Consider the following 24,424-nt stretch of genomic DNA (forward strand, 5'->3'; position numbering starts at 1 on the left):
AGCAGCATAGTTCAAAACTGATTTTTTTTAGAAATCAGCAGTGTTTAACTACAGTTTTGAACAATCCCTAAATTAGAGTTTAAATAAGCAAACTTACACCATCATATACGACTATCGTTTTTAAAGTCCCCGTAGTACTGCTCTTTAGGGAACAGCTGTAACGGTACACCGCGTTACGAGAACCGCAGTATACTGAACTGCTGTAACGGGTAAACTGCGTTTTCGGGAAACCGCTATTATGGGGTGCGCTCATGTTTGATTCCCATTATCATGCACTTGCACCGTTATTTTTTTTAATTTTGACAGAGCAGTTACTAGTTTCCATGTGTTTTAATAAAAATAACTGCAGGGGCTTATTTACCTTTCCTTTCTTATTTACGTAATTTCATTTCTAAATAGGATAACCGTAATGACGTTCTTTTAGAATACGAAAGAAGGTTAAAAAAATTCAAGCAAAGAAAAGGGAGACTTTAACAACGTCTTCATGCGAGTGAACGCCGTCTACTTTAGCAGCGTTCACCATTTGGAATCATTTTGCGGTGGGTTTGACAAAGCGCAAAAAACCCTTGCGTTACGGTAGAGATTGTTTCTTGTCGTTGGGCCTCGCTATCGAAGTGTCGAAGGCGGCTTCGAACACATTGAAAGACTTGATTAATCTAAGGCAAGAGACAATGTCGTTTGTAAAATCATTTGCTGACATTTTCATTACGGGACAGAACTCTTGGGAGACTGGACATCGAACAGAGCCGACTTTCTGTTGAACAAAAGGAGCTGCTCAAAATACCTGAAGACAAAGCAAAGCTTAGCCTTTTCGAAGACGTCTCTTGATGATTTTGGCGTCATATTTCTCGCGTACATCTCTTCATTTTTGGTAATGCTCGTCCAGTTGTTAATGTTAATGTTGAAAGGGGTGACGCGTCGCCACGTCGAGCACCGATACCAAAAGTATATTGTGCACCCCGAGCTGGTTAGACTGCGTAGAGTCCTGTCGCCTCGATGAATCGGAGAATCCGATTAACCGAGACAGTAGAGAACTGGTGATGCTCCATGGTGTGTATGTCAAAATGCTCAAACCTCATGGCCGCGAGGTAGTCGAAGCTGCAGAGGATATGGGATAAGGTTTCCTCTGCCTCCCCGCAGAACCTACAAAGTGGGTCATCAACGATGCCCAGTAAGTGCAGGTGTCTATTCAGCCGGCAGTGTCCAGTGAGGAGACTGGCAACCAGCCTAATTTTGCTTTTGGTAAGGGCAAGCAGTTCCTTTGCCCTAGTAATGGAAGGACCCGGGACAAACTCCTTGGCTTATCTCTGCCCATCCATGTCGAGCCAGAGCTGCAGTTGAAGTGCAGACAACCGGCAGTGAATCCTATGACGAATGATGCCATGGGGGATGGGAACTGCAGGCTCAGGTCCGAAGAACTTCGCCTCAGCCCCTTTTTGGCATACATATCAGCCCTCTCATTGCCCAGGTGTCCGCAGTGTCCTGGCACCCACACCAATTGAACCTTGTTGCGATCAGCCAAAGAACCTAGCAAATCCAGACAGCTGAGGACCAGTCTAGAGTCGACAAGGCACTGGTTCAGCGCCTTGAAGGCGGCCTGACTATCCGAATAAATCTGAATCGTCCGTCCGCGGTAATGTTTCTTGTTGCAGAAATCCGCACATAGACAAATGGCCATGATTTCCGCCTGAGAAACGCTGGCAAAATTGCCAAGGCTCTCGTAAAATCCAAACTTCTTGGTCAAGCAGTAGACCCCGGCACCAACTCCAGAGTCCGTCTTTGAGCCGTCCGTGAACCAGATGGTCTCCCCCCCCAGTTCCAAGGACTGGGGTGGTCTCCCAAGCAGTGCGACTAGGAAAGTGCATGCTGAAGGGCTTGTCGAAGTGATATGATACTACAGACTTATCTGAGACTATCGTAAGTGATGGCTCAAAACTACTGTACTCACTGAAAAGCTTGGTGTGACTGAAGTCCCAAAGCTTGGGCTTCCACCAGCCGTGGTTGTTGAGCCTACAGGCTCCCATAATAGCTTTCTCCTTAATAAAGAGGTGGAGAGGAAGCATATTAAGCAGGATTTCCAAAGAAGCTGTGGGGGCTGTCTTCATGGACCCCGTGATACCGATGCACGCCAGCCTTTGAAGCTTGCGTAGTTCATCTTGAGCTGTTTTAAGGCGAACCCTTGACCACCAGACAAGAGCTCCATAGGAGACCACCGGCCTGATGATCCTAGTATAAATCCAGTTTACAGCGCTAGGGCTTAAGCCCCAGGACCTGCTGACTGAACTCCTGATGCGTCAAAATAGATTTTTGGCCTTCTTGATACTAAGAATATGATGAGATTTCCAAGTAAGCTTGGCATCAAAAGTCACGTCAAGGTACTTGACCTCGGTGGACTTCTTCAAAACCTGTCCAAAGAAAGAAATATCGTTGAAGAAGTCATTAGTCCTTTTCCGGGTAAACGGTAAGGCCAGTCTTGTTGGGATTGACGGTGAGGTTAACCCCCCTACACCGTTCCTCAACATCATGCAAGATAGTTTTCATCAGTGTAGCGATTGTTGCAGGGCAACGGGAGAGCATTCGGAACGTTCGCCCTAGAAAATTTCCGTAGAAAGTTTCTCTCGCTTTAGTGACGTCATAGTGTTCCACTATTTCGGGGAGAAGAACCTGAGAGGAGACTTATACTATTTGTTGTGAAAAATAATCTTTTTATGGTCTTTTTAATGTATAAATTTAATACATAGATAACTACATATTTTTTAAATTGACTATATAAGGAAGGTGCACTAAAAATTAGCGCAGTTGTTATTATATCGCCTCAGTTGTAAACCAAACATATCCAATCGGTCTTTTTTTAATTGTTAATAAAGTATTTAGTTGTTACGTTAGTTTGTTTTCTTAAAACTTCAAATTCACGAACATTATTTGGTCCGTCGAGCCGGATCGTCTTTACCGTGGTTTAAGTTACGACTAAACCAAGAAAACGTTCCGCCAATATATTTTGTGGGATATTTGAAGTTACATCTACCGTCATAACGACTAGTGCAACGCAACATCATTAACCATCATGACACTGGAAATGAGCTTGAAGAAACGCAGATGGATCAAGGGACAAGCAACAAGATACGAGGGTATACTAACAACCAACGAGGAAGAAGACATCGAGGTTGCGGCTATTGAGCTATATCTTTCGAAACTTGCAAAACATTCAAGCGATCTCGAAGATATACATCAAGTTATCAGTAATCTTTGTACAGACAAGGAGATGGACGAGCATGACGCCGAGTTCAATGAAGTCATCGAACGACTAGAAGCAGCAACCATTGCCTTCAAATCGATGCTCAATCGAAGAACTAAAAGTAATCCGGTCAGACAGACTGCCGACATCAAATTGCCTAAAATGGAATTGCCCGTCTTTGGAGGAAGCCATACGGAATGGCTGTCGTTTCATGACCTCTTCACAGCGACGGTACACAACAATGTAACCTTATCATCAGGACAAAAGTTTCAATATCTCAAGTCTTCGCTCCGAGATGAAGCATTACTATTGATCCACTCTATCCCGGTAACCGATGATAACTATCCTGAAGCATGGGATATTTTGACAAAACGATACAACAACACACGAGAAATAATTGACGCTCATATTCAACGCCTATTTGACCAACCAAGCGTTACCAGTGAATCAAGTAGCGGCCTTCGTCGAATCATAGATACAACTGCTGAATGCGTAAGATCATTGAAAGTTTTAAAGGAACCTGTCCAATATTGGGACGCCATTCTACTACACATCGTCAAGGAGAAGTTGGACCAGGAGAGTCGACGACATTGGGAATTATCCTTGAATGGAGTGGAGAGGCCAAAATATGAAGAGTTGGTTACCTTCATTGACCAAAGAGCAAGAGCACTAAGTGTAGCGGAAGCAAGTACGAGCAGCATCAAAGCCAGATCCACTTCGATTACGCCAGTCAGAAAGGTTCACCATGTAGATACTCACCGGGAAAAATGTTACATATGCGGCGAACAGCACTTGGTATTCAAATGTACAACATTTCTGGCAGCATCGATCAAGGAACGTTGGAACATGGTTCATAAACACTCTGTGTGTTTTAATTGCCTGAAGGCTGATCATCGGTCAAGCAACTGCAAGGCGGGCAGGTGTAGGAAGTGTCCAGCTAAACACAATACTCTACTTCACGATGACAACCAGCAATCCAAGATTGACAAGGATTTAGTATCAAAACCCGAAACCAGGAAAGCAATGACATCGACAACAACAACAACAGTTGGAGTACTACTAGCAACCGCAGTAGTTCAAGTCATGGACTATGATGGCAACCTTCATCTAATTCGAGCATTACTGGATTCTGGCTCGGAAGCAAGTTTTATAACGGAACGATGCGCCCAAGGTCTCAGATTGCCAAGAAAACAAGTGAACATAACCGTCTCCGGAATTGGATTGAGTGGAGCTGGTTCATCGCACAGCTCGATGACACTATCTATCAACACGAGATTCGGAAATCCAGTTCAACTAACGGTTGAAGTTTTCGTCTTAAGAAGAGTTACCGGGAGGCTCCCAAGCAACAACATTCACTATAAGAACTGGTCTTATCTCAACAATCTGAAGTTAGCAGACCCTACGTTTTATAAAACTGGGGATATCGACATTCTTCTTGGGGCCGACGTGTTTGTCGAGATCATACAGGATGGTCAGCTCAAGGGTCCACGAGGTCAACCGAGCGCTTTCAACACAGTATTTGGCTGGGCAGTAGCTGGACCAATTGGCAAGGAAGAGAAGGGAAGCGAAATATCGGTTAACCAATGTCAAATCCTCGAACAAATTCAGAAATTATGGGAACTAGAAGAATTTCCACGACGAAAACTCATGACAACAGACGAAGCACAATGTGAAGAACATTTTAAGAACACTCATAGTCGAGACGAGTACGGAAGATACATCGTACGATTACTGTAGAATAATGAACTGAACTGACCTACCCTAGATATTGTATATAAGGAAATCCTCTCCCCTTAATCAGTTAGTGATTACCTGGACGCGGACTGTGCTAGTACATGTATGTTTTTATACGGACTAAATAAAAGAACTTAATTAAGTGAATTTAACTCGTGATTATTAATACAGTAATAACACAACATGGTGTCAGAAATCGGTACGGAACTACGAAGAGAATTTTAAATCCGCGTAAAACTTTTCGCGCAGTGCGGCTTTCACCACGGTCCAAGGCTTAACTACAATCACTCATGGCAGTCCCATCAACCGCGTTTCACGTGTCTCCACCAGATTCTTTCAACTTTGCAAGTCCTAATGAATGGCCATTATGGAAACGTCGTTTCGACCGCTTTCGCCGAGCATCAGGCCTCAGTGCGAAAAGCGAGGAAGAACAAGTAAATGCCCTAATCTACCTGATGGGTGAAAAGGCAGACGACATATTCGATTCATTCGGCCTAACTGCAGCAGAAGGAAAAGTCTTCGCCACAGTGTTAGCCAAGTTCGAGGGTCATTTTATCATTCGCCGGAATGTTATATACGACCGAGCAAAGTTTAATACAAGAGTACAACATGAAGGTGAAACAGCAGACGAATTCATTACGGCTGTCTATGCTTTAGCCAAGCATTGTAATTATGGAGGACTGAAGGACGAGCTAATAAGAGACCGGATAGTGGTCGGTATTCGTCATAAAGCGCTGTCAGAACGACTCCAAGACGATGAGAATCTCACCTTGGAACAAGCGATACAAAGGGTACGAAGTTTAGAAGATCGGCAACGGGAACAGCTTGATCTCCATGGTCCCACAAAATCCAAAAACATCGATCGTATCAAGGGTCAAAATTGTCAGAAGACAATGCCTATTCACCACCAACGGCGACAGGAAAGAGCCAGAGATTTGGGTAAATCCTATCACCAGAAAGAATCCTGTAACAAAAAGGAAGGACGCACCAACGGATGTCAACGTTGCGGAGCTTCACAAAGGCATGAGCGATACAAGTGTCCAGCTAAAAGCGCCAAGTGCTACGTATGCAACCATACAGGCCATTATGCGAAATTGTGTCTCAATAAGAACGTACACGAAGTAGCCAAAGCAGATATGGAAGCAGTATTTCTGGGAGCAGTAGCATCAAGCACCAACTCGCCAACAGTAAACGAGAGATTGGGTGACCAAGATGATGCAGATGTAAACCAAGACTATTCAGATGTTCAGAAAGATCACGATGAAGAAAATTCTCAAATCAATTCATTGGCTGACAACTTTACACGCAAATGGATAGTGGAAATACAAGTTAACAAGAAACCAATCCAATTTAAAGTGGATACAGGAGCCGATGTCAGCGCCATATCACTAGAAACCTACAAAACAACACTGAGCGACAACAAGCTACTTCCTTCTGATAAACGGTTGCTTGGACCAGGGAAAACGAGACTTCAAACGGAAGGCCGAATAAAAACTACTTTGCGTTATAAAAATCGAGAAATCAACGACTACTTATACGTCATTCGAGATTTGCAAATACCACTCCTGGGACTGGCAGCATGTGAAGACCTAAAACTAGTGACCAAGCTAGCGGAAATTGGAACCGAAAACCAAGGATGTTCCACAGTTGATCCAGCCCAGGAATATCCGGCACTTTTCAATGGTCTGGGCAAGCTGAAGATACCATACAAAATCCAGCTCGAACCGGATGCAAAACCGTTTGCATTATCGGTACCACGCAGGGTCCCGATTGCGTTGATGGAAGAGACCAAGGCGGAACTAGATCGTATGGTGGAAAAAGGAGTCATATCTAAAGTTGATGAACCAACAGCTTGGTGTGCGCCCATGGTCATCGTATTGAAGCCACAAGTTTCTATCAACCAGGACGAGTCGGCAAATAAACCCCGTCTACGTATATGCGTGGATTTCACCCGTCTAAATAATTACGTCCAAAGGGAACGTTTTCAAATGCCAGCGGTAGATCACGTCCTCGGTCAGATGGCCAATGCGAAAGTATTCTCGAAGTTAGACGCTAACAGTGGCTACTGGCAGGTGCCACTGGACAAGGAATCAGCACTACTCACAACTTTCATAACGCCATTCGGACGTTACTTTTTTCACCGACTGCCATTTGGACTCAGCTCAGCGTCAGAACACTTTCAACGCCAAATTAGTACCATACTGGAAGGAATCCCAGGACAAATAAATCTTCAAGACGACGTCTTAATCTACGGTAAAGATCAAGAAGAGCATGATATCAATCTTCGACAAACCCTACATCGTTTACAAGATGCTGGAGTAACTCTGAATAAGGACAAATGCAAATTTTCGGTATCAAGAGTGAAGTTTGTAGGACACATCATCGATTCAAGAGGCATTAGTCCCGATGACGGAAAAGTCAAGGCCGTTACAGAAATGTCGAAACCTAAAGATGTCAGCGAATTAAGAAGATTTCTGGGAATGACAAACTATCTGGCGAAGTTTATCCCCAACATGTCCGTCGTAAGCCAGCCACTAATCTCCTTACTCAGCGCCAAGAACGCATGGAATTGGTCTGCACCACAAGACATGGCTTTTAATGAAGTCAAACGAATTCTGTCAACTAAACCGGTATTGGCGATATTCGACCCACGGAAGAGAACCATCATATCAGCAGATGCATCTTCATTTGGAATCGGAGCTGTGCTTAGACAAGAGCAACTGGATAAGACCTTACGAGTAATAGCCTATGCATCAAAAACCCTTAGTAGTGCAGAACAACGCTATGCTCAAATTGAAAAGGAAGCCTTAGCCATGACATGGGCTTGTGAGCGTTTCAAGGATTATGTAATGGGTATCAAAATCGACATAGAAACTGATCACAAGCCTCTCATCGCAATTATGCAGACAAAATCCCTGGATGACTTATCTCCTCGTCTTCAACGTCTCCGAATAAGGATGATGCGCTATAATTACCGTGTCCTGTACATACCTGGAAAAGAGTTGATTCCTGCGGATACGCTGTCAAGAAGCCCATTACAAGAAGTTGGGAATAGCGAGCTTGAAGATGAAGTGGCCGCCCATGTACAATTGGTGACAGCTTGCATACCAGCATCGGATACACGATTAGCTGCAATATGGGAAGAGCAGAAGCGAGACGCCACTTGTCAGAAACTTCATTTCTATACGAATGGAAGTTGGCCGAACAACAAGAACTTGCCCCATAACCTTGTCAAGTACTATTCTTTTCGAGATGAAATAACGATACAAGAAGGCATGCTCATGAAGGGATCAAGGATTATCATTCCACGGGCTCTTCAAGAAGACATTCTCGAAAGAATACATGATGGACATCAAGGCATAGTTAAATGCAGAGCGAGGGCAAAGACATCAGTATGGTGGCCTGGAATTTCGAAAGACATAGAACGAAAAGTCAAAAACTGCTCAGCGTGCATTCGAGAGACTACCAATCGCCGTGAACCCCTGTTACCAAGCGAATTTCCCGATAGACCATGGCAAACTGTGGCGATGGATCTATTCTACTTGCACGGAAAATGGTACCTCCTGGTCACAGATCTATATTCAAGATACTTTGAGATCCGCCAACTACAAGATTTGCGTTCCAAAGCAGTAATCAATCACGTAAAGGCAATCTTCGCGACGCATGGAATTCCCAGCACAGTCAAAAGCGACAATGGACCTCAATTCAAGAAAGCGATTACTTCCGAATTTCATCAATTTGCTAAAGAATACGGCTTCGTACATGTAAATTCAAGCCCCATGTTCGCCCAAAGCAATGGCTTTGTTGAAGCGGCGGTGAAAATCGTCAAACAAACATTGAAGAAAAGTTCAGACCCACATCTGGCGCTACTATCATATCGCACAACACCCCTTGCCAATGGATATACGCCAGCCCAGCTACTCATGGGAAGAAACTTACGGTCCACGCTGCCTATCTCGGAGAAAGAATTAAATCCAGCTATCCCTCCCGTGGAAGTGCTAAGACAACGAGAAGAACATCGTCGGCGGAAACAAAAAGAACATTACGACAAGGTTCATCGTGTTAAAACTCTACCTCCTCTTCAAAAAGAAGACAAAGTATGGATAACAGACCTTAGGGTTGAGGCAACTGTTAAGGATCTCGCTACAGAACCAAGATCGTACATACTGAACACTCCTAATGGAACCGTCAGAAGGAATAGATATCATCTAATACCTATGCCATCACAGCCGGCAGAACTGATCGACACTAACGGGACAAGAACAAAGACCAGTAACTATGTTACCAGGATTCCAGCTCAGGCGACGTCAGAAACGACACCAGATATTCCAGCTCAGGCGACGTCAGAAACGATACCGGAGATTCCAGCTCAGGCGACGTCACTAACGATACAAGAGACCCCAGCTCAGACGACGTCAGAAACGATATCAGAGGTTCCAGTTCAGGCGACATTGGAGATGGATCGGAACACATCAACCGGGTCAAACCAAACAAAGAAGAATAATAGTAAAGAACCCATGACTGCGCCCATGACTAAACGACTTAGTGATCGGGTAGTAGAATGGACGGCGACCAACGACGGTATCACGAGACCTGCGTCAAATATTCAAGATACGGTGGTACGAACTAAAAGTGGTCGAATAAGCAAACCCCGAACTAAATTAAACTTGTAGAAGGATCTTAGGCTAATTGTATAATTGTAAATATGGATGTATACTTAGGGAAAGGATGTAGAATAATGAACTGAACTGAACTGACCTACCCTAGATATTGTATATAAAGAAATCCTCTCCCCTTAATCAGTTAGTGATTACCTGGACGCGTACTGTGCTAGTGCATGTATGTTTTTATACGGACTAAATAAAACGAACTTAATTAAGTGAATTTAACTCGTGATTATTAATACAGTAATAACACAACAATTACCATTTCGGAATACGACTGAACTTGGGGATTCAAGAAACATAGCAATGCGTCGCTTTCTGCAAACAGAGCATCGACTACAATCAAACCCACAACTATACAATCAGTATCGTCAGTTCATGCAAGAATACCTAACGCTAGGACACATGGATCTGATTCAATCCGCCGCAGACAAGACAAAAGCCAAATACTACTTACCACATCATGGTGTACTGAAGGAAGCGAGCACAACTACTAAACTAAGAGTGGTATTTGATGCGTCAGCAAAAACGTCCAACGGAAGATCGCTCAATGATGCACTCTTAGTGGGGCCGAGACTTCAAGAGGATTTGGTAAACTTACTAATCAGATTTCGACTACCATGCATAGCGATAACAGCCGATCTGGCCAAGATGTATCGGCAGATACGGATTCACCCGGACGATGCTGATTTTCAAAGAATTTTCTGGAGAGAAAGCAAGGAAATTCCAATTGAAGAATACCAACTTCTAACTGTTACGTATGGAACAGCATCAGCACCATACCAAGCGACTAAGGTTCTTGAGCAACTGGCTACTGATGAAGCAAAACGATTTCCATTGGCTGCCAAGGTACTCGTCGAAGACTTCTATATGGATGACTTGATGTCCGGAGCTGAATCAATTAAAGAGGCACTGGAGTTACAAGCGCAACTACTTGATATGTATAAAAGCGGAGGATTTGAGCTACGAAAATGGGCATCTAACAGTCAAGCGCTACTTGAAACACTACCAGTGGAGCTGAAGGAGATACAAGGACCGTTAGCAATCGAGAGCGATGAGACGATTAAGACTCTAGGACTATATTGGCATCCAGCGCTTGACCAATTCCGGTTCATCGTGTCGTTCCCACCAGAGCGAGTTGTCGTAACTAAACGAACAATACTATCGGATGTTGCTAGGATCTTCGACCCACTGGGATTGCTGGCACCTGTTACCATTAGAAACAAGATGCTAATCCAAGACATGTGGCGGGAAAAAAAGGGCTGGGATGAAGAATTATCCCTCGAGCTAATTCAGAAATGGCATGCATTTAAGGAAGAGCTTCCGGAAATTGAAACCATCAAAGTACCACGCTATATATCGCAAAGCGATCGGCAACAAGTCAGCCTACATGGATTTTCGGATGCATCTGAAAAGGCCTTCGCAGCAGCCGTTTATCTTCGAACGATTAATGCAGATGGAAAAGTTAAGGTTCGACTGGTGGCAGCAAAAACTCGAGTAGCCCCATTGAAAACCATTACAATCCCGAGACTCGAACTTTGTGGTGCAGTCCTACTGGCCAAACTACTAATTCTTGTTATAGAGTCTCTAAAGTTAGAAATTAAAGAAATTCATGGATGGACCGATTCGAAGGTGGTCCTAGCTTGGCTCATGTCACAACCCCAACGCTGGACAACATTTGTCGCAAATCGAGTTTCCGAGATCCAACAGTTAATTCCAACTGCGAAATGGCACCATGTACCAGGCGAATTCAACCCGGCAGACAGCGCTTCACGAGGAATCCTAGTACGAGAGCTGAAAGAATATGAACTCTGGTGGCAAGGACCTGAATGGCTGTTGAATCTCGAGGTTGATACGCACTCACTTACCACGGAACCAATAGAATGCAAGATTGAAGAAAAACCTGTTAAGGTGGTTGTAAATCACTTGAAGTTGGACAATTCAATATTAATGAAATTTTCTTCAATGCCAACGTTGAAGCACGTGACAGCATATATTCTTCGGTTCATCACCAATACACGTAGTCCAAGGGAAGCCAGGCGAATCGGCCCTTTGTCAAGCGAAGAACTAGAAATCGCATTTCACCATTGGATTCGTGTCACCCAGTACGAGCATTTTGAAGCTGACATCATGTTATTAAAGGCAAATAAACCGCTACCTAGTAAAAGTAAACTGCTCTCGTTGAACCCATATATTGCATCCAATGGTCTTCTCCGAGTTGGAGGACGTCTTCGCCATGCAACATTGCCAATTGATCAAAAGCACCCGATCATTCTACCTCGACGAAGTAAACTAACTGATCTCTTGATCAACGACGAGCATATGCGTAGTCTACACGGTGGTGCACAATTACTGATGACAACCCTTCAACGACGATTTTGGATTTTCGGGATTCGAGACGCAATTAGATATCATTTACGTAGATGCATGCGATGTGTCCGACTGCAAGCTAAAACGTCAGCACAGATGATGGGTGATCTTCCCGCTACGAGAGTAAATCCTGCCAGAGCGTTTCTTAAATGTGGTGTTGACTATGCGGGACCGTTCCTACTACGGGTACTCAAGCGTCGAGGCCAAAAAATGTACAAGTCATATGTTGCCGTATTTGCCTGCTTTACAACTAGAGCCATACATCTTGAGTTGGTGAGCGATCTGACGTCACAAGCCTTCCTGGCAGCCTTGACACGCTTCAGCGCTAGACGGGGTAAGAGCAAGGAGATCTTTAGCGATTGCGGTACAAACTTTGTCGGTGCGGATCGAGAAATGAAGGAATTTATGAAGTCCATCATCAAAACTACAAGCGAAGAACCAGTCATGAGATGGATGGCGGACGAAGGGATAACCTGGCGGTTCAATCCACCTGCCGCTCCTCATTTCGGAGGCTTATGGGAAGCAGGCGTCAAGTCTGTAAAATATCATTTAAGGAGAGTCGTCGGTAGTACTAACCTGAACTACGAAGAGATGCAGACACTTCTATGCCAGATTGAAGCATGCCTAAATTCCAGACCTCTAACTAGCCTCAGCACAAACCCCGATGACCTAGCAGCATTGACGCCGGGACATTTTTTAATTGGTGGTCCACTCACCGCTATTCCTGAGCCAGATCTTACTTCAATTAAGACCAATAGGCTGTCTCGATGGCAAATTGGCCAGCAAGTACTGCAACACTTTTGGAAGCGATGGAGAAACGAATACCTTGCAAGGTTGCAACAAAGACCTAAATGGACAACTGTGCGGGAGAACCTAGAAATTGGCGATCTGGTTGTACTTAAAGACAACGATCTTCCACCCACAAAATGGAAACTTGGACGAATATTAAAGCTTCATCCAGGACCTGATGGGAACGTACGCGTAGTAACATTGAAGACTAGCGAAAAAGATGAAGTTAAACGACCCATTGTAAAACTATGTAAATTACCATTAGATTAACTTAAAATTGATAAATCAAGGCGAGCGGAATGTTGTGAACAATAATCTTTTTATGGTCTTTTTAATGTATAAATTTAATACAGAGATAACTACATATTTTTTAAATTGACTATATAAGGAAGGTGCACTAAAAATTAGCGCAGTTGTTATTATATCGCCTCAGTTGTAAACCAAACATATCCAATCGGTCTTTTTTTAATTGTTAATAAAGTATTTAGTTGTTACGTTAGTTTGTTTTCTTAAAACTTCAAATTCACGAACACTATTTTTAAACTCGTCTGTCTTTTTAAACCCGTCTGTCTTTTTAAGTTTCGTCCTTCTAGTTTCTATGCATATATCGTTCACAAACAAAATTTACTCGATTATATTTATATATATATTTAACCAAAGTATATAATTTAACTAAAATATATAATAATGAAAACAATAATTATAGTGAACACTATTTTACACTCAAATCTTTATATATGTATTTATATATAAATATTTTATCAGGATTAATAAAATATTAACATAAATATTAATATTGATGTTAATATTTATATTCATCCGGATAAAATATTCCTATATTTATATATAAATACATGTATTAAGATTTTTGTGTGAAATAGTTCACTATAATTATTGTTTGCGTTATTATATATTTTATTTAAATCATATACTTTGGTTAAACTAGATATAATTTAAATATTGTAGTGAAATATATTTCAGTAGAGGTATTATTAGGAATCAAGGTATTGTCAGAATGGAATGATAGTATTATACTACTACTATTATGTATAACATGCGTAATCTTCTAAATATAAATTATGATTTTTCTGAAAATAGAAGAAACGTTATTTTGAAATCTGTAAATTTTAATTTTCAAAAAACTTTTTGGTTTACAACTTTTTGGTTTACAATTTTTAGATTATAACTTTCTACATCTGAGATTTTAAATTTTTAAAAGTTTTTGGTTTACAAGTTTTTAAGTTACAATTTTTTTCATCTTTTTCTCTTTCTTTCTGTCCTGAGACTGGATTTTTTTCCTTTCATTTATGAAATTCATTCTTATAATTGTTCTTGGGAGATTTTGGAATGTTTAAATTGTTATCACGGTTTTCTTTTGAATGACTATCACATACGGAAGAAGCCGAGTTATTCTTCAACGAGTCCAATTTGGTAGTATTTGGAATGTTTAAATTCTTATCACAGTTTTCTTTGGAGTAGGAATTACATTTATTGTCGAGCAATAAGGAAGGAACTGCATTCTTCTTTAGGTATCTTTCTAGGCTTTATATTTAGAAGTTGAGATTTAAAACCAGACTCAAAATCTTCAGTTGCGAAATGTAACGAACAAACTTTCGAGTATTTTGTATTAATTTTGTCTGTTTTAATCTTCTCTATCCACCTCTTACGAACCCACGTTTCAACAGGAAACTTGTGATAAGAAACGCCGGTGTTTTTGGTTTTCATGACGTTGTTCACACAACCAACTACTGCACAGTTGTAGCCCGGCATTTTAAAAACCTATAATTTTAAACTTTGTTATTTCAATTCCAATTATTTAAAACAAAATGATTATCATGCTTACAAAATCTAAGCCTTGCCAGCAGGACGATGCAACGCAGCATGGTGACTCGGGCCTCGGGGAGCGCCGTGCGTAGAGACCCGGAGACCTTCCTACGCGCCTCAACCGTCCAAAAAAACTTTGAATTTTGAAACGCGAAACTCGAGTCAAAACTCAAAAGCGCTTCCAAAGGGCGGTCCTGGTTCTCTCTCTGCTCTCGCGCGGAACTTCTTTAGTGGAACACTACTACGTCATCTTAGGGGCGCGCGCGCTCTCTACCCTCCCAACCAGCCACCGCGAAATTCCCTTCCAAAAACAGGCTCTATACTCTAACCTTATAGTGCCTGCACGATTTGACCGACCTTGGTTGCAGGGAATATCCCTGTAACAATCACTGCGATGTCATCCCAGCAGCTCATCCACCACCAGGCACCAAAGAAGAGGGGAAAGAATCCCTCCCTGAGGACAGCCACGGTCGGTGGAGATTTTCCAGGGATTCCCCGAGAAGAGACGCCGTCACCATACGATACATGAGCATGGAGTGTATACAAGGACACAAAGTGTCGTCAATACCAAACCGCTCCGCAGCGCGAAGGATAACTTCACTAGAGCCCCTATCAAAGGCTCCCTCAATGTCAAGGAAGATGGCCAAGGACATCTCCTTGAACTCGATGGCCCTGTCAAGGTAGTGCTCGTCCAGTTACGACACGCTTTCAAAAATAGAAACGTGGAACGAAGACTGCAAGCTCTTGAACTGAGGAACTACAGCCCTAACTGAAGATCTGATCCCGCTTGAAAAGGACGAAACATCGATTACAATTTCTTGGTGAAAATACTCGTTAAAATTAATTAATTTATTTTCATTCTTGGTGTTTCTGCTGATGTAAAACATTTAGAAGCGTGTTTCTCAAAGTATATTTCGCGACACGTTCTTGTGTCGCGAGGGTTTTCGACCATCTATTAAAGGGAGGGTGAAGTAGAAAATCAAGTGATTTTATATCGATTCTTTACTAATTATAAGACCAGTCTGCATAGTGAAAAATTCAGGAAATACTTCCGAATTATTTTAAAATTCAAATTAAGTTCAGATTTTAAGGATAATTTTAAACAAGGACTTCCGACCAATCGCATAACGCCCTGCCTTTTTATTAACAAAATTCTCGTGGCACGTTCCATGTCTAGCGCCACGATTGTCACGTCGCGCGCCTAATTTTATCAAATCTCGTGCAAAATTTCATTTATCACGGAACGTACCACGAGAATTTTGTTAACAAAAAGGCAGGGCGTTACGCGATTGGTCGGCAGGCAGTCTTGTTTAAAATTATCCTTAAAATCTGAACCTAATTTGAATTTTAAAATCATTCGGAAGTATTTCTTGAATGTTTCACTATGCAGACTGGTCTTATAATTGGTCGAAGAATCGATAAAAATCACTTGATTTTCTACTTCACCCTCCCTTTAAGATTCGATTCAAAAAATAGTTAATAGGATATTAGAAAAATTCACAAAATATATTGTTCTAAAACATGTCAAGTGGTATTTTACTGCATGGACAGAGCAATATTGCTTTGTCCATGTTCACTGTGTCAATATTGGATAGCAAATAATTTTTGACTCTTAGTCTCTAGGAGTCTAGTCCAGTGACTGCTTAGGTTTAATACAGGCTGAAACATTCATATTTTCACCACGATATTTCGGTTCTATAGAGCAAAAATAATATGGAAATGGTTCTAAATAAAGCTCTCGGAAATTTAAAAGAATAAAAACTTCACTTGGAAAGATGTGTCGTATATTTAGAATCAGGGCAAAGATGTGTGGTAACTTCGAAAACTTTGGGAAACACTGAGATTATATTATAATTCACTCTCCATTTCGACCACCACAGGAAAAGACCTCCCTCATAGCTAGCGACATTTTTAAGATTTTTCGTTTAATATTCTAGTCTCTAGCAAAATGATCTAATTGTATTTTAATTTGAGCATTGTTTTAATGTTTTCAGGGATAGATTTACTTTTTTAAGAAGGAATGGACAACGTTTGGCCTTTACTTCAGTCCGACTCATAGCCGAGCATAGAGCCCCTTCCTTCAACACGTAACCAAAAAATTAAATTATCTACGTATTGGTGGCGTTGCTGACAAGGAGGGCCAAAAATACGTAATTCCTGTTTACCTCTGTTGCTATGACTACGACCCCTCTTGCGTTGTACAGATAAGCGTCTTCACAGGGGTTCAAAATGGAGCCGTCTAAAAGCGAGGGTCCGGAAATTATTCGGGAATTGTATTTAATAGCAATTAAAAAGGTAGTTAGTGAATTTGGTGCCGGTGTTTTGGATTTGGAGTACATCTGTAAGGGTGAAAAGTGTTCGCTAATTCTTTCTTAAGCCAATCATGTCTACTATCCTCATGATTTTGTAAGCAAAAGTACATTTCTGCTAAATTTGCTTGAGTTTTCAAAAATTGCAATCCGAGCCCATTCCAACGCTTTGGTCCCATTGAACCGAATTCCCATTCGACAGAAGGGGGGGTTTTTTGGGGTCCCATTCGACCGAACGTAGCCAAAGGTGCGATTTTATTATAGTCCCATTGGACCGAAATTCTATTGAACTGGAAGAAGACATACTGTGTGGTTTTGCATTAAATATATTTTTAATTTCACAACTTATTATTGTTAAAATAAATGTGAGTTGAAAATGTATTACTGCACTTATTTTAACTACGTTTTATTACGGCGAACCTCACCTCACCTACCCTAGCCTAACCTAACCTAACCTAACCTAACCTAACCCAACGTAACCTAACCTAACCTAACCTAACCTAACCCAACCCAACCTTGTTTGGAGGTAAAAAGATTATTTATATGAGTATTAAAAGCCCGCCTCTTACCACGAACAATTTATTAGCAATAATAGAAATATTTTGGAAAAGATGTGAGATAATTAATTGGAGAATATTTTGGAAAAGATGTGAGATAATTAATTGGAGAATATTTTGGAAAAGGTTGCAGCTAATTAATAGGAGAATATTTTGGAAAAGGTGGCAGCTAATTAATAGGAAAATCTTTTGGAAAAAGTGGCAGCTAATTAATAGGAGAATATTTTAGAAAAGGTGGTAGCTAATTAAAAGGAGAATATTTTGGAAAATGTGGCAGCTAATTAGTAGGAGAATGTTTTGGAAAAGGTTGCAGCTAATTAATAGGAGAATATTTTGGAAAAGGTGGCAGCTAATTAGTAGGAGAATATTTTGGAAAAGGTTGCAGCTAATTAATAGGAGAATATTTTGAAAAAGGTGGCAGCTAATTAATAGGAAAATCTTTTGGAAAAGGTGGGAGCTAATTAATAGGAGAATGTTTTGGAAAAGGTGGTAGCTATTTAAAGGGAGAATATTTTGGAAAAGGTGGTAGCTAATTAAAAGGAGCATATTTTGGAAAAGGTGTCAACGAATTATTGGAACCAAACCAAACCTAACCTAACCTAACCTAACCTAACCTAACCTAACCTAAGCTAACCTAAGCTAACCTAACCTAACCTAAGCTAACCTAACCTAACCTAACCTAAGCTAACCTAACCTAACCTAACCTAAGCTAACCTAACCTAACCTAACCCACCCGAAACCAAAATATTAAAATTTTAATTTAAAGACATTGATGGAACTACCATTAAGACTGTACTTCATTTTAAGCACAATTTGATTATTAATTCAATATATCTCTTGCCTTGAAAGGAATGAAAGTGAGCGTTTTAATTAGTATCACGAAACATTTGCTTTTAATATTATTAACATACCTTTCGGAGATCCGAACCAACAACCTATCGCTTCGCAGACCAACACCGTATCCACTACACCACCGAATCGCTGACGGCTACAGTGTTTCAAGTTATATTCATGTATTTTTTAGGGGCATATTCGGACGATTGGGATTTCGGTCCATCGGGAATATAGCCATTGGGCTGGAAATCTAAAATCATTGCGGGATATTCGGTCGAATGGGATTTCGGTCCATTGGGAATTCGGTTGAAAGGAACGATACCATTCCAACTTGGCAGGCGGAGGGGAAGACGACATTTATTTTACCCGGATATACATACTACACCATAATGAAAATAAGACCCGCCTCTTCTTTCATACCCCTCCGTCACGGGTAAGGGGGTCGTGGACTTGGACGCGCACTCGAATAACCCTGTTACCCATTCCTTCTTAAAAAAATAAATCTATCCCTGATGTTTTAAACAGTTAGACAGCGTCGCAAAATTAACCCTTTTTCATTTTGGTCATTTAAAAAATACTGCCGTTGTAGGCAAATACTTCAAAAACTAAACGATAAGTGCACATAATGGATGCTCAAATTTTTACTTTTGACAACATGATTATAAACCATCAAATAGAAAAATATTCATGTTCGTAGTTTTTTTCCGTCACAGTTACTTTTTCACAAAAATATTTTATGATGAAATTGAAATGACAGCATTATTTTAAAAATAATACGCGTACTCCGTAAAATATCCATTTTAAATTTACTTACAAACAAGTTGGGAAAACCAAAATATTACCTCTCCGAGTCAAGAGGACTACTAATACAAACTTATTAACCTAGAAATAGAATTATTTCTCTTTTTGAAGTAAAAATTTACTAATTATTAAAGCAGTATTCCAAGAATAGCGAATATACAGTAAAGCAGACAACATTTACATCCAATGAAGATATGTCTTGGACACATGGAAATCAGTAAATGGGGAAAAAAAAAGGAAATGAAGTGTATAAATTTGGGAGATATATAACCTTTATGTGTTTGAAAAGGCCCAATTGTCTACGCCTCAACTGTTAATCCTATATTCTCATAACTACACTCGAAACTGGCTTGTAGTATAAACAATACTGTTTCGTTTCACCTCAACGATATTCTTAGTTTACCAACATGCGTGTTAAGGTTAAATATTACCAAAGCTGACTTGTGGTTAGACGCACTGAAAGTAAACGCGCACCATAACAAGAATGAAAACTTCGAAGCTATAACCCGATAACGTTAGGCCTTTCACTAATCTAATTGCCATCATGATGCTTTCTTCTATTATAAAATCTAAACCTCATTATTTAAACGTGTATTTAACTTTCGGCTCATTCTGAACCGTTAATGTCCCTTCATTACAGACACGAAAATTAAACCCCAAAGTTATTTTCTGTTTGGTTCCCTAATCCTATTGCGGATACTACTTGATTATCCGACAAGTCCTTAGCTTTCTTCATAATATCACTAAACCAAGGATTATTCTATATGCAGATGTAGTATAGCTTAAGTAATATATAATCAGCCATTTCAAATAATAATATTAAAAAATATCTTTGGAATATCAAAATGAAACAGAGCTTTAAAGCTAGAATATTTAGGGCTGTGCGAGCCTTGATTTTTTGGGTTCGCGCCGAGCCTCGAGCCTTGCATTTTTCGGTTATCGAGCTTCGAGCCTTAAGCTGCATGTTCAAAATCTGGTTTCGAGCTTTTATCGAGCCTAAAATTTCAATGGCGAGCCTTAACGACTTTCAATTTTAGCTCTTAATTTGGAATGATATTCCTTGACACTTTCAATTGCTGGCCTTGGTAAAGAAAAAACCTTTTAATTCGTAAATATAACAGATAAACTTTTATTTGACTATAATTAAACTCGAATCCTATTATCACTAATAATTACCTACGTGCACTGACAATTGCATTGATAATACAAACCGTATTTTTCTATACATAAATGTAAAACTAAAACTTGAAGAATGATTTTTCATTTTTTTCTTTGCTCACAAGTGGAAGTTAAACTTACGCCAATCAAATGTGGGCTAGCAAAAAAGACACCAACCAGAATATTTTCCTATTTCGCTCGTCACTGCAGCGTCTCAACATTCAGTAGATTGTGTTAGATGGTAATTCTTGACCTTTAACCTAATCTAGAATCTCACAGACCACTGACTGAACCTCGATAACCTCAAGATTTGGTGTCGAGCTTTTTTCCGAGCCTCGAAAAGTTACTCGGCTCGAAGCTCGATCGAGCTTTCGAGTCCTATCGAGTACTCGCACAGGCCTAACAAAATTACTAAATTCATCGTATTTACGAAAAATATTTCCACATATTCACTTTATATTATGGAACAAGGCGAACTGCTAACGCAGCGCACTCGTGTAACAACGGACGGACACACACAGACAAACACATAGACTGCTTTTTAACTCAAATCGTATTAATTTTGAGTTGAGAAACAAGATTATCTTAAATAATAAAATAAATACAATTAATATAAAATATTTTCTTCGTTAGTTATTCGCCTTATTGAACGTTACATCGTTCTAAAAAGAACAATTTAACATTCTTGAGAGACTTGACTAATATTGGCGTTTGAAATGAAGCATACGCCGGTTGCTTCGCCTTACTCAAATAGGTAGTATCAAAATCGGATTTATGTACTAAGAACGTCGGATCGTAGCTTTAGCCTCTAGTGCCATCCTCGCATACTTTATTGGGAAACTTCGTCTGCTTATATTTTGACTCCACCCACAAATTCTGTATATAGCCGCCCTATTTTCGTGGTTAATTATTTTTTTCCGAAATTGCGCCAGTGCTAAAAAAGCAAAGTGGACAACAATGCGATATAACTGAACTCCCGATTTAGTGGAATTAAGTTTTAAAGTTAAGAATATAAATAATTGATGTTTCTTTTTTTAAGTATCTTGTTTTTCTTCAACATCAATATTCTTAACTTTAAAACTTAATTCCACTAAATCGGGAGTTATATCGCATTGTTGTCCACTTTGCTTTTTTACCACTGGCGCAATTTCGGAAAAAATATTTAACCACGAAAATAGAGATAAGAATGAAATTTTCGATTTCTAGAAGTCGCTATATACAGAATTTGTGGGTGGAGTCAAAATATAAGCAGACGAAGTTTCTCAATAAAGTATGCGAGGATAGGTACTAGAGAATTTGCTACGTTCAACGTTCTTCTTACATAATTCCGTTTTTGGTTTCGAATCGCAGCTATAGATAAGAACAGCGCAACTGCGTGAATATTTGGTGGAAGCGCCGCCATTGGGAGGCTAGACGTTTCTCGTAACCCTAGCCGATCGCCGCGTACGTCCTAACCTTAATAATGATGGTGTAGAAGCCAGTGTGTACAGACTGGTGTCCATGTGGGATGGACAAAGACCAGAAGATGGTGGTGTGTAGAGACCGGTGTCCATGTGGGATGGGCAAGGAGCAGATGATGGTGGTGATTAGAAGCCAGTGCGTATTAGACTGGTGTCCATGTGGGATGGACAAAGACCAGAAGATGGTGGTGTGTGGAAGCCAGTGTGTACAGACTGGTGTCAGAGTGGGATGGACAAAGAGCAGATGATGGTGGACTATATAAGCCAGTAAGTAAAGACTGGTGTCCTTGTGGGAAGGACAAATGACCAAAGGATGGTGGTGTTAGACAGGCAATTTATAATAGCCTTTTTAAGTGGAATACAATTTTCCAAATTTCCCGGAACTGTAAATGTGGTCCGGAATTTGGGAAACCTTTGCTCCTATTTGAAAACTGCGAACGCGGTCCCCTGGGGGTAAGTCAATAACAACAGACTGACACACACACAGACATACAGCTACGTCGAAATTAGAACCTCTCCGTGACATACATGGAGAGGTAAAAATTAATTATGCTTTATCTGCATTCTGCCAATAAAGGGAGAATGATAAAAACTCCAAGTCACGTTACTTTTGATACGAACAAAGATGTATAACAAGAGTCAACGAATATTATAGTTATTAATTGAGAAAAGGACTTAATTTAGAACATAATTGTTCAATTGGCGATTGAATGAGAAGAACCCAGAAAAATTGAAACAAAGCTTAAAATTTCAGACCATATAGATTTTTGGGCGCTCTTTAACGTGGTTTGGTCTCCCACACTATCCCATTGGTGGAATTTCCGCCATATTGGAAAATCGTGGAAAATAGCAGACAAAATCGAGAAAACGTTTAATTACTCTGGTTCTACTCAACCGATTAACACATAACTAGGCTTCAATTGTAGATTACCTTGAAACATATATTTCATCTCTAAAGATATTTTGCCCTACAACTAACCAGAAGATCACAATCTGACCTCATATAAAAAATGGGAATTTAAAGCATTTTATGGTTTATGACAAATAAATAATTCTGACAAGAGTATATTTGCTGAAGTATTTTATTTTGGAAAGAACCGATATATCTAAAATGGTTGATAAATAGAACAAATTGTACATTTGACTCAAATGGGTTTGTCATCCAAGTCTTTTCCATATTCATCATTCAAATGTTCAGAATTTGGGTAACTGTCACAATAAGTCGAACTATCGCCTTCAGTTGCGTTTAAAGTGCCAAGTTTATAAGGTTTTTTTTTGGTAAAGGTTTTATCCATTAGTTGTCCTCCTCGGACTCGGACTTGCAACTAGTTGCCCGTGTTACAACCTGTTTTAATAGAAATTTGCAGGTTCTCGGGAGTCCTGCGCAAGGCTAGTGACACTACTAGACGAGTCCATTTTTCCCCTATGCGAGTCTTCCTTTTTTTTCTCTCTATAGTCGCGACTCGCGTTTACACGAGACACTTTGAAACCGTTTTAGAAAGTACAAAAGGAATATTACGCTGTTGAAAGCAGAGATCTTTCACGTCAAAATGCAAATATTACTTTTCAAAAAAAGTTGGGCCTTTTCAAAACGTTTGAAAACGGTTCCAAAGTTTCTCGTGTAAAAGCGGCTTTTTTTGTTGGGCAAGTGTATATTTTATTCGCCAGGGGTCAAGTAAATAAGTGACTATTTTTAATTTAGACTAATAAGACCCAGTAAAAAAATTTGGACTCGCATTGGACTCGATTAACAATTTTTGAGTTTTTGGAGGACTCGCTAGAACTGGAAAATTGGACTCGAGAACTCACGAGTACTGGAAAATTGGACTCGAGAACTCGCTAGAACTGGAAAATTGGACTCGAGAACTCACGAGTACTGGAAAATTGGACTCGAGAACTCACGAGTACTGGAAAATTGGACTCGAGAACTCGCGAGTACTGGAAAATTGGACTCGAGAACTCGCGAGTACTGGAAAATTGGACTCGAGAACTCGCGAGTACTGGAAACTTGGACTCGAGGACTCGCGAGTACTGGAAAATTGGACTCGAGAACTCGCGAGTACTGGAAAATTGGACTCGAGAACTCGCGAGTACTGGAAAATTGGACTCGAGAACTCGCGAGTACTGGGAAATTGGACTCGAGAACTAGCGAGTACTGGAAAATTGGACTCGAGAACTCGCGAGTACTGGAAAATTGGACTCGAGAACTCGCGAGTACTGGGAAATTGGACTCGAGAACTAGCGAGTACTGGAAAATTGGACTCGAGAACTCGTGAGTACTGGAAAATTGGACTCGAGAACTCGCGAGTACTGGAAAATTGGACTCGATGACTCTGCGAGTCCAGTTTTCCACGACTCGCACTTGGACTCCCACACCTCTAGTCCTAACATATTTAAATGCAAACGTTGACAACGTAATCTTTCAGCAGCTTGTTCTCACTCGTTACTTTTGGTTTTGTCGCCGCCGTTTTCGACTTAAGTTGTCATGCAGCTGTTCCATATTAAAATAACTAGGGTCACTGCGCCGTTTCTCCCTACGTATTCTTCGAGTCATGTTGTCACGCAGCTTTTCCATTTCACGATAATTAGGGTTATTACGCCGTCTTTCTCTTCGACGTTCAGCGTCACGCTGTCCTTTTGACTTACGAGCTTTTATCTGATTAGCATCTTCACCTTGTAAATTAACGTC

General features: G+C 40.6%; 3 protein-coding genes and 1 long non-coding RNA gene across 5 annotated transcripts; 3 read left to right on the forward strand and 1 right to left on the reverse strand.

The window, feature by feature from the left end:
* The first annotated feature begins 3,064 nt into the window (after positions 1-3,064).
* Positions 3,065-4,972, forward strand: LOC149646992 (uncharacterized). The gene has a single exon (XM_089849572.1). The coding sequence runs from the start codon at positions 3,065-3,067 to the stop codon at positions 4,970-4,972; it is 1,908 nt and encodes a 635-aa protein (XP_089705698.1).
* A 5,066-nt stretch (positions 4,973-10,038) lies between these two features.
* LOC149646993 (uncharacterized) lies at positions 10,039-13,062 on the forward strand. Its single transcript, XM_089849573.1, has one exon. It carries the CDS (start codon positions 10,039-10,041, stop codon positions 13,060-13,062), a length of 3,024 nt encoding a protein of 1,007 aa, XP_089705699.1.
* An 836-nt stretch (positions 13,063-13,898) lies between these two features.
* Positions 13,899-15,011, reverse strand: LOC149646994 (THAP domain-containing protein 1-like). Of its 2 annotated transcripts, XM_089849864.1 has the most exons (3): positions 14,652-15,011; positions 14,404-14,571; positions 13,899-14,334 (listed from the first exon to the last, which is right to left on the reverse strand). In XM_089849864.1, the coding sequence occupies exons 1-3, from the start codon at positions 14,673-14,675 to the stop codon at positions 14,281-14,283; spliced, it is 246 nt and encodes an 81-aa protein (XP_089705990.1). In that variant the 5' UTR covers positions 14,676-15,011; the 3' UTR covers positions 13,899-14,280. The 2 variants fall into 2 exon arrangements, with proteins under 2 accessions (XP_089705990.1, XP_089705989.1); XM_089849863.1 differs by having other exon boundaries at positions 13,899-14,571; positions 14,652-14,952.
* Positions 14,873-19,734, forward strand: LOC149646995 (uncharacterized). The gene is made up of 3 exons (XR_016371847.1): positions 14,873-15,437; positions 16,611-17,290; positions 18,507-19,734. It is a non-coding gene; the product is annotated as an uncharacterized LOC149646995 (long non-coding RNA).
* Positions 19,735-24,424: the final 4,690 nt, after the last annotated feature.

Source organism: Phalangium opilio, unplaced genomic scaffold (genome assembly GCF_054372755.1).
Source record: "Phalangium opilio isolate 3A_F unplaced genomic scaffold, DU_Popi_V2 ptg000089l_1, whole genome shotgun sequence".
NCBI classification, from domain to species: Eukaryota; Metazoa; Arthropoda; class Arachnida; order Opiliones; family Phalangiidae; genus Phalangium; species Phalangium opilio.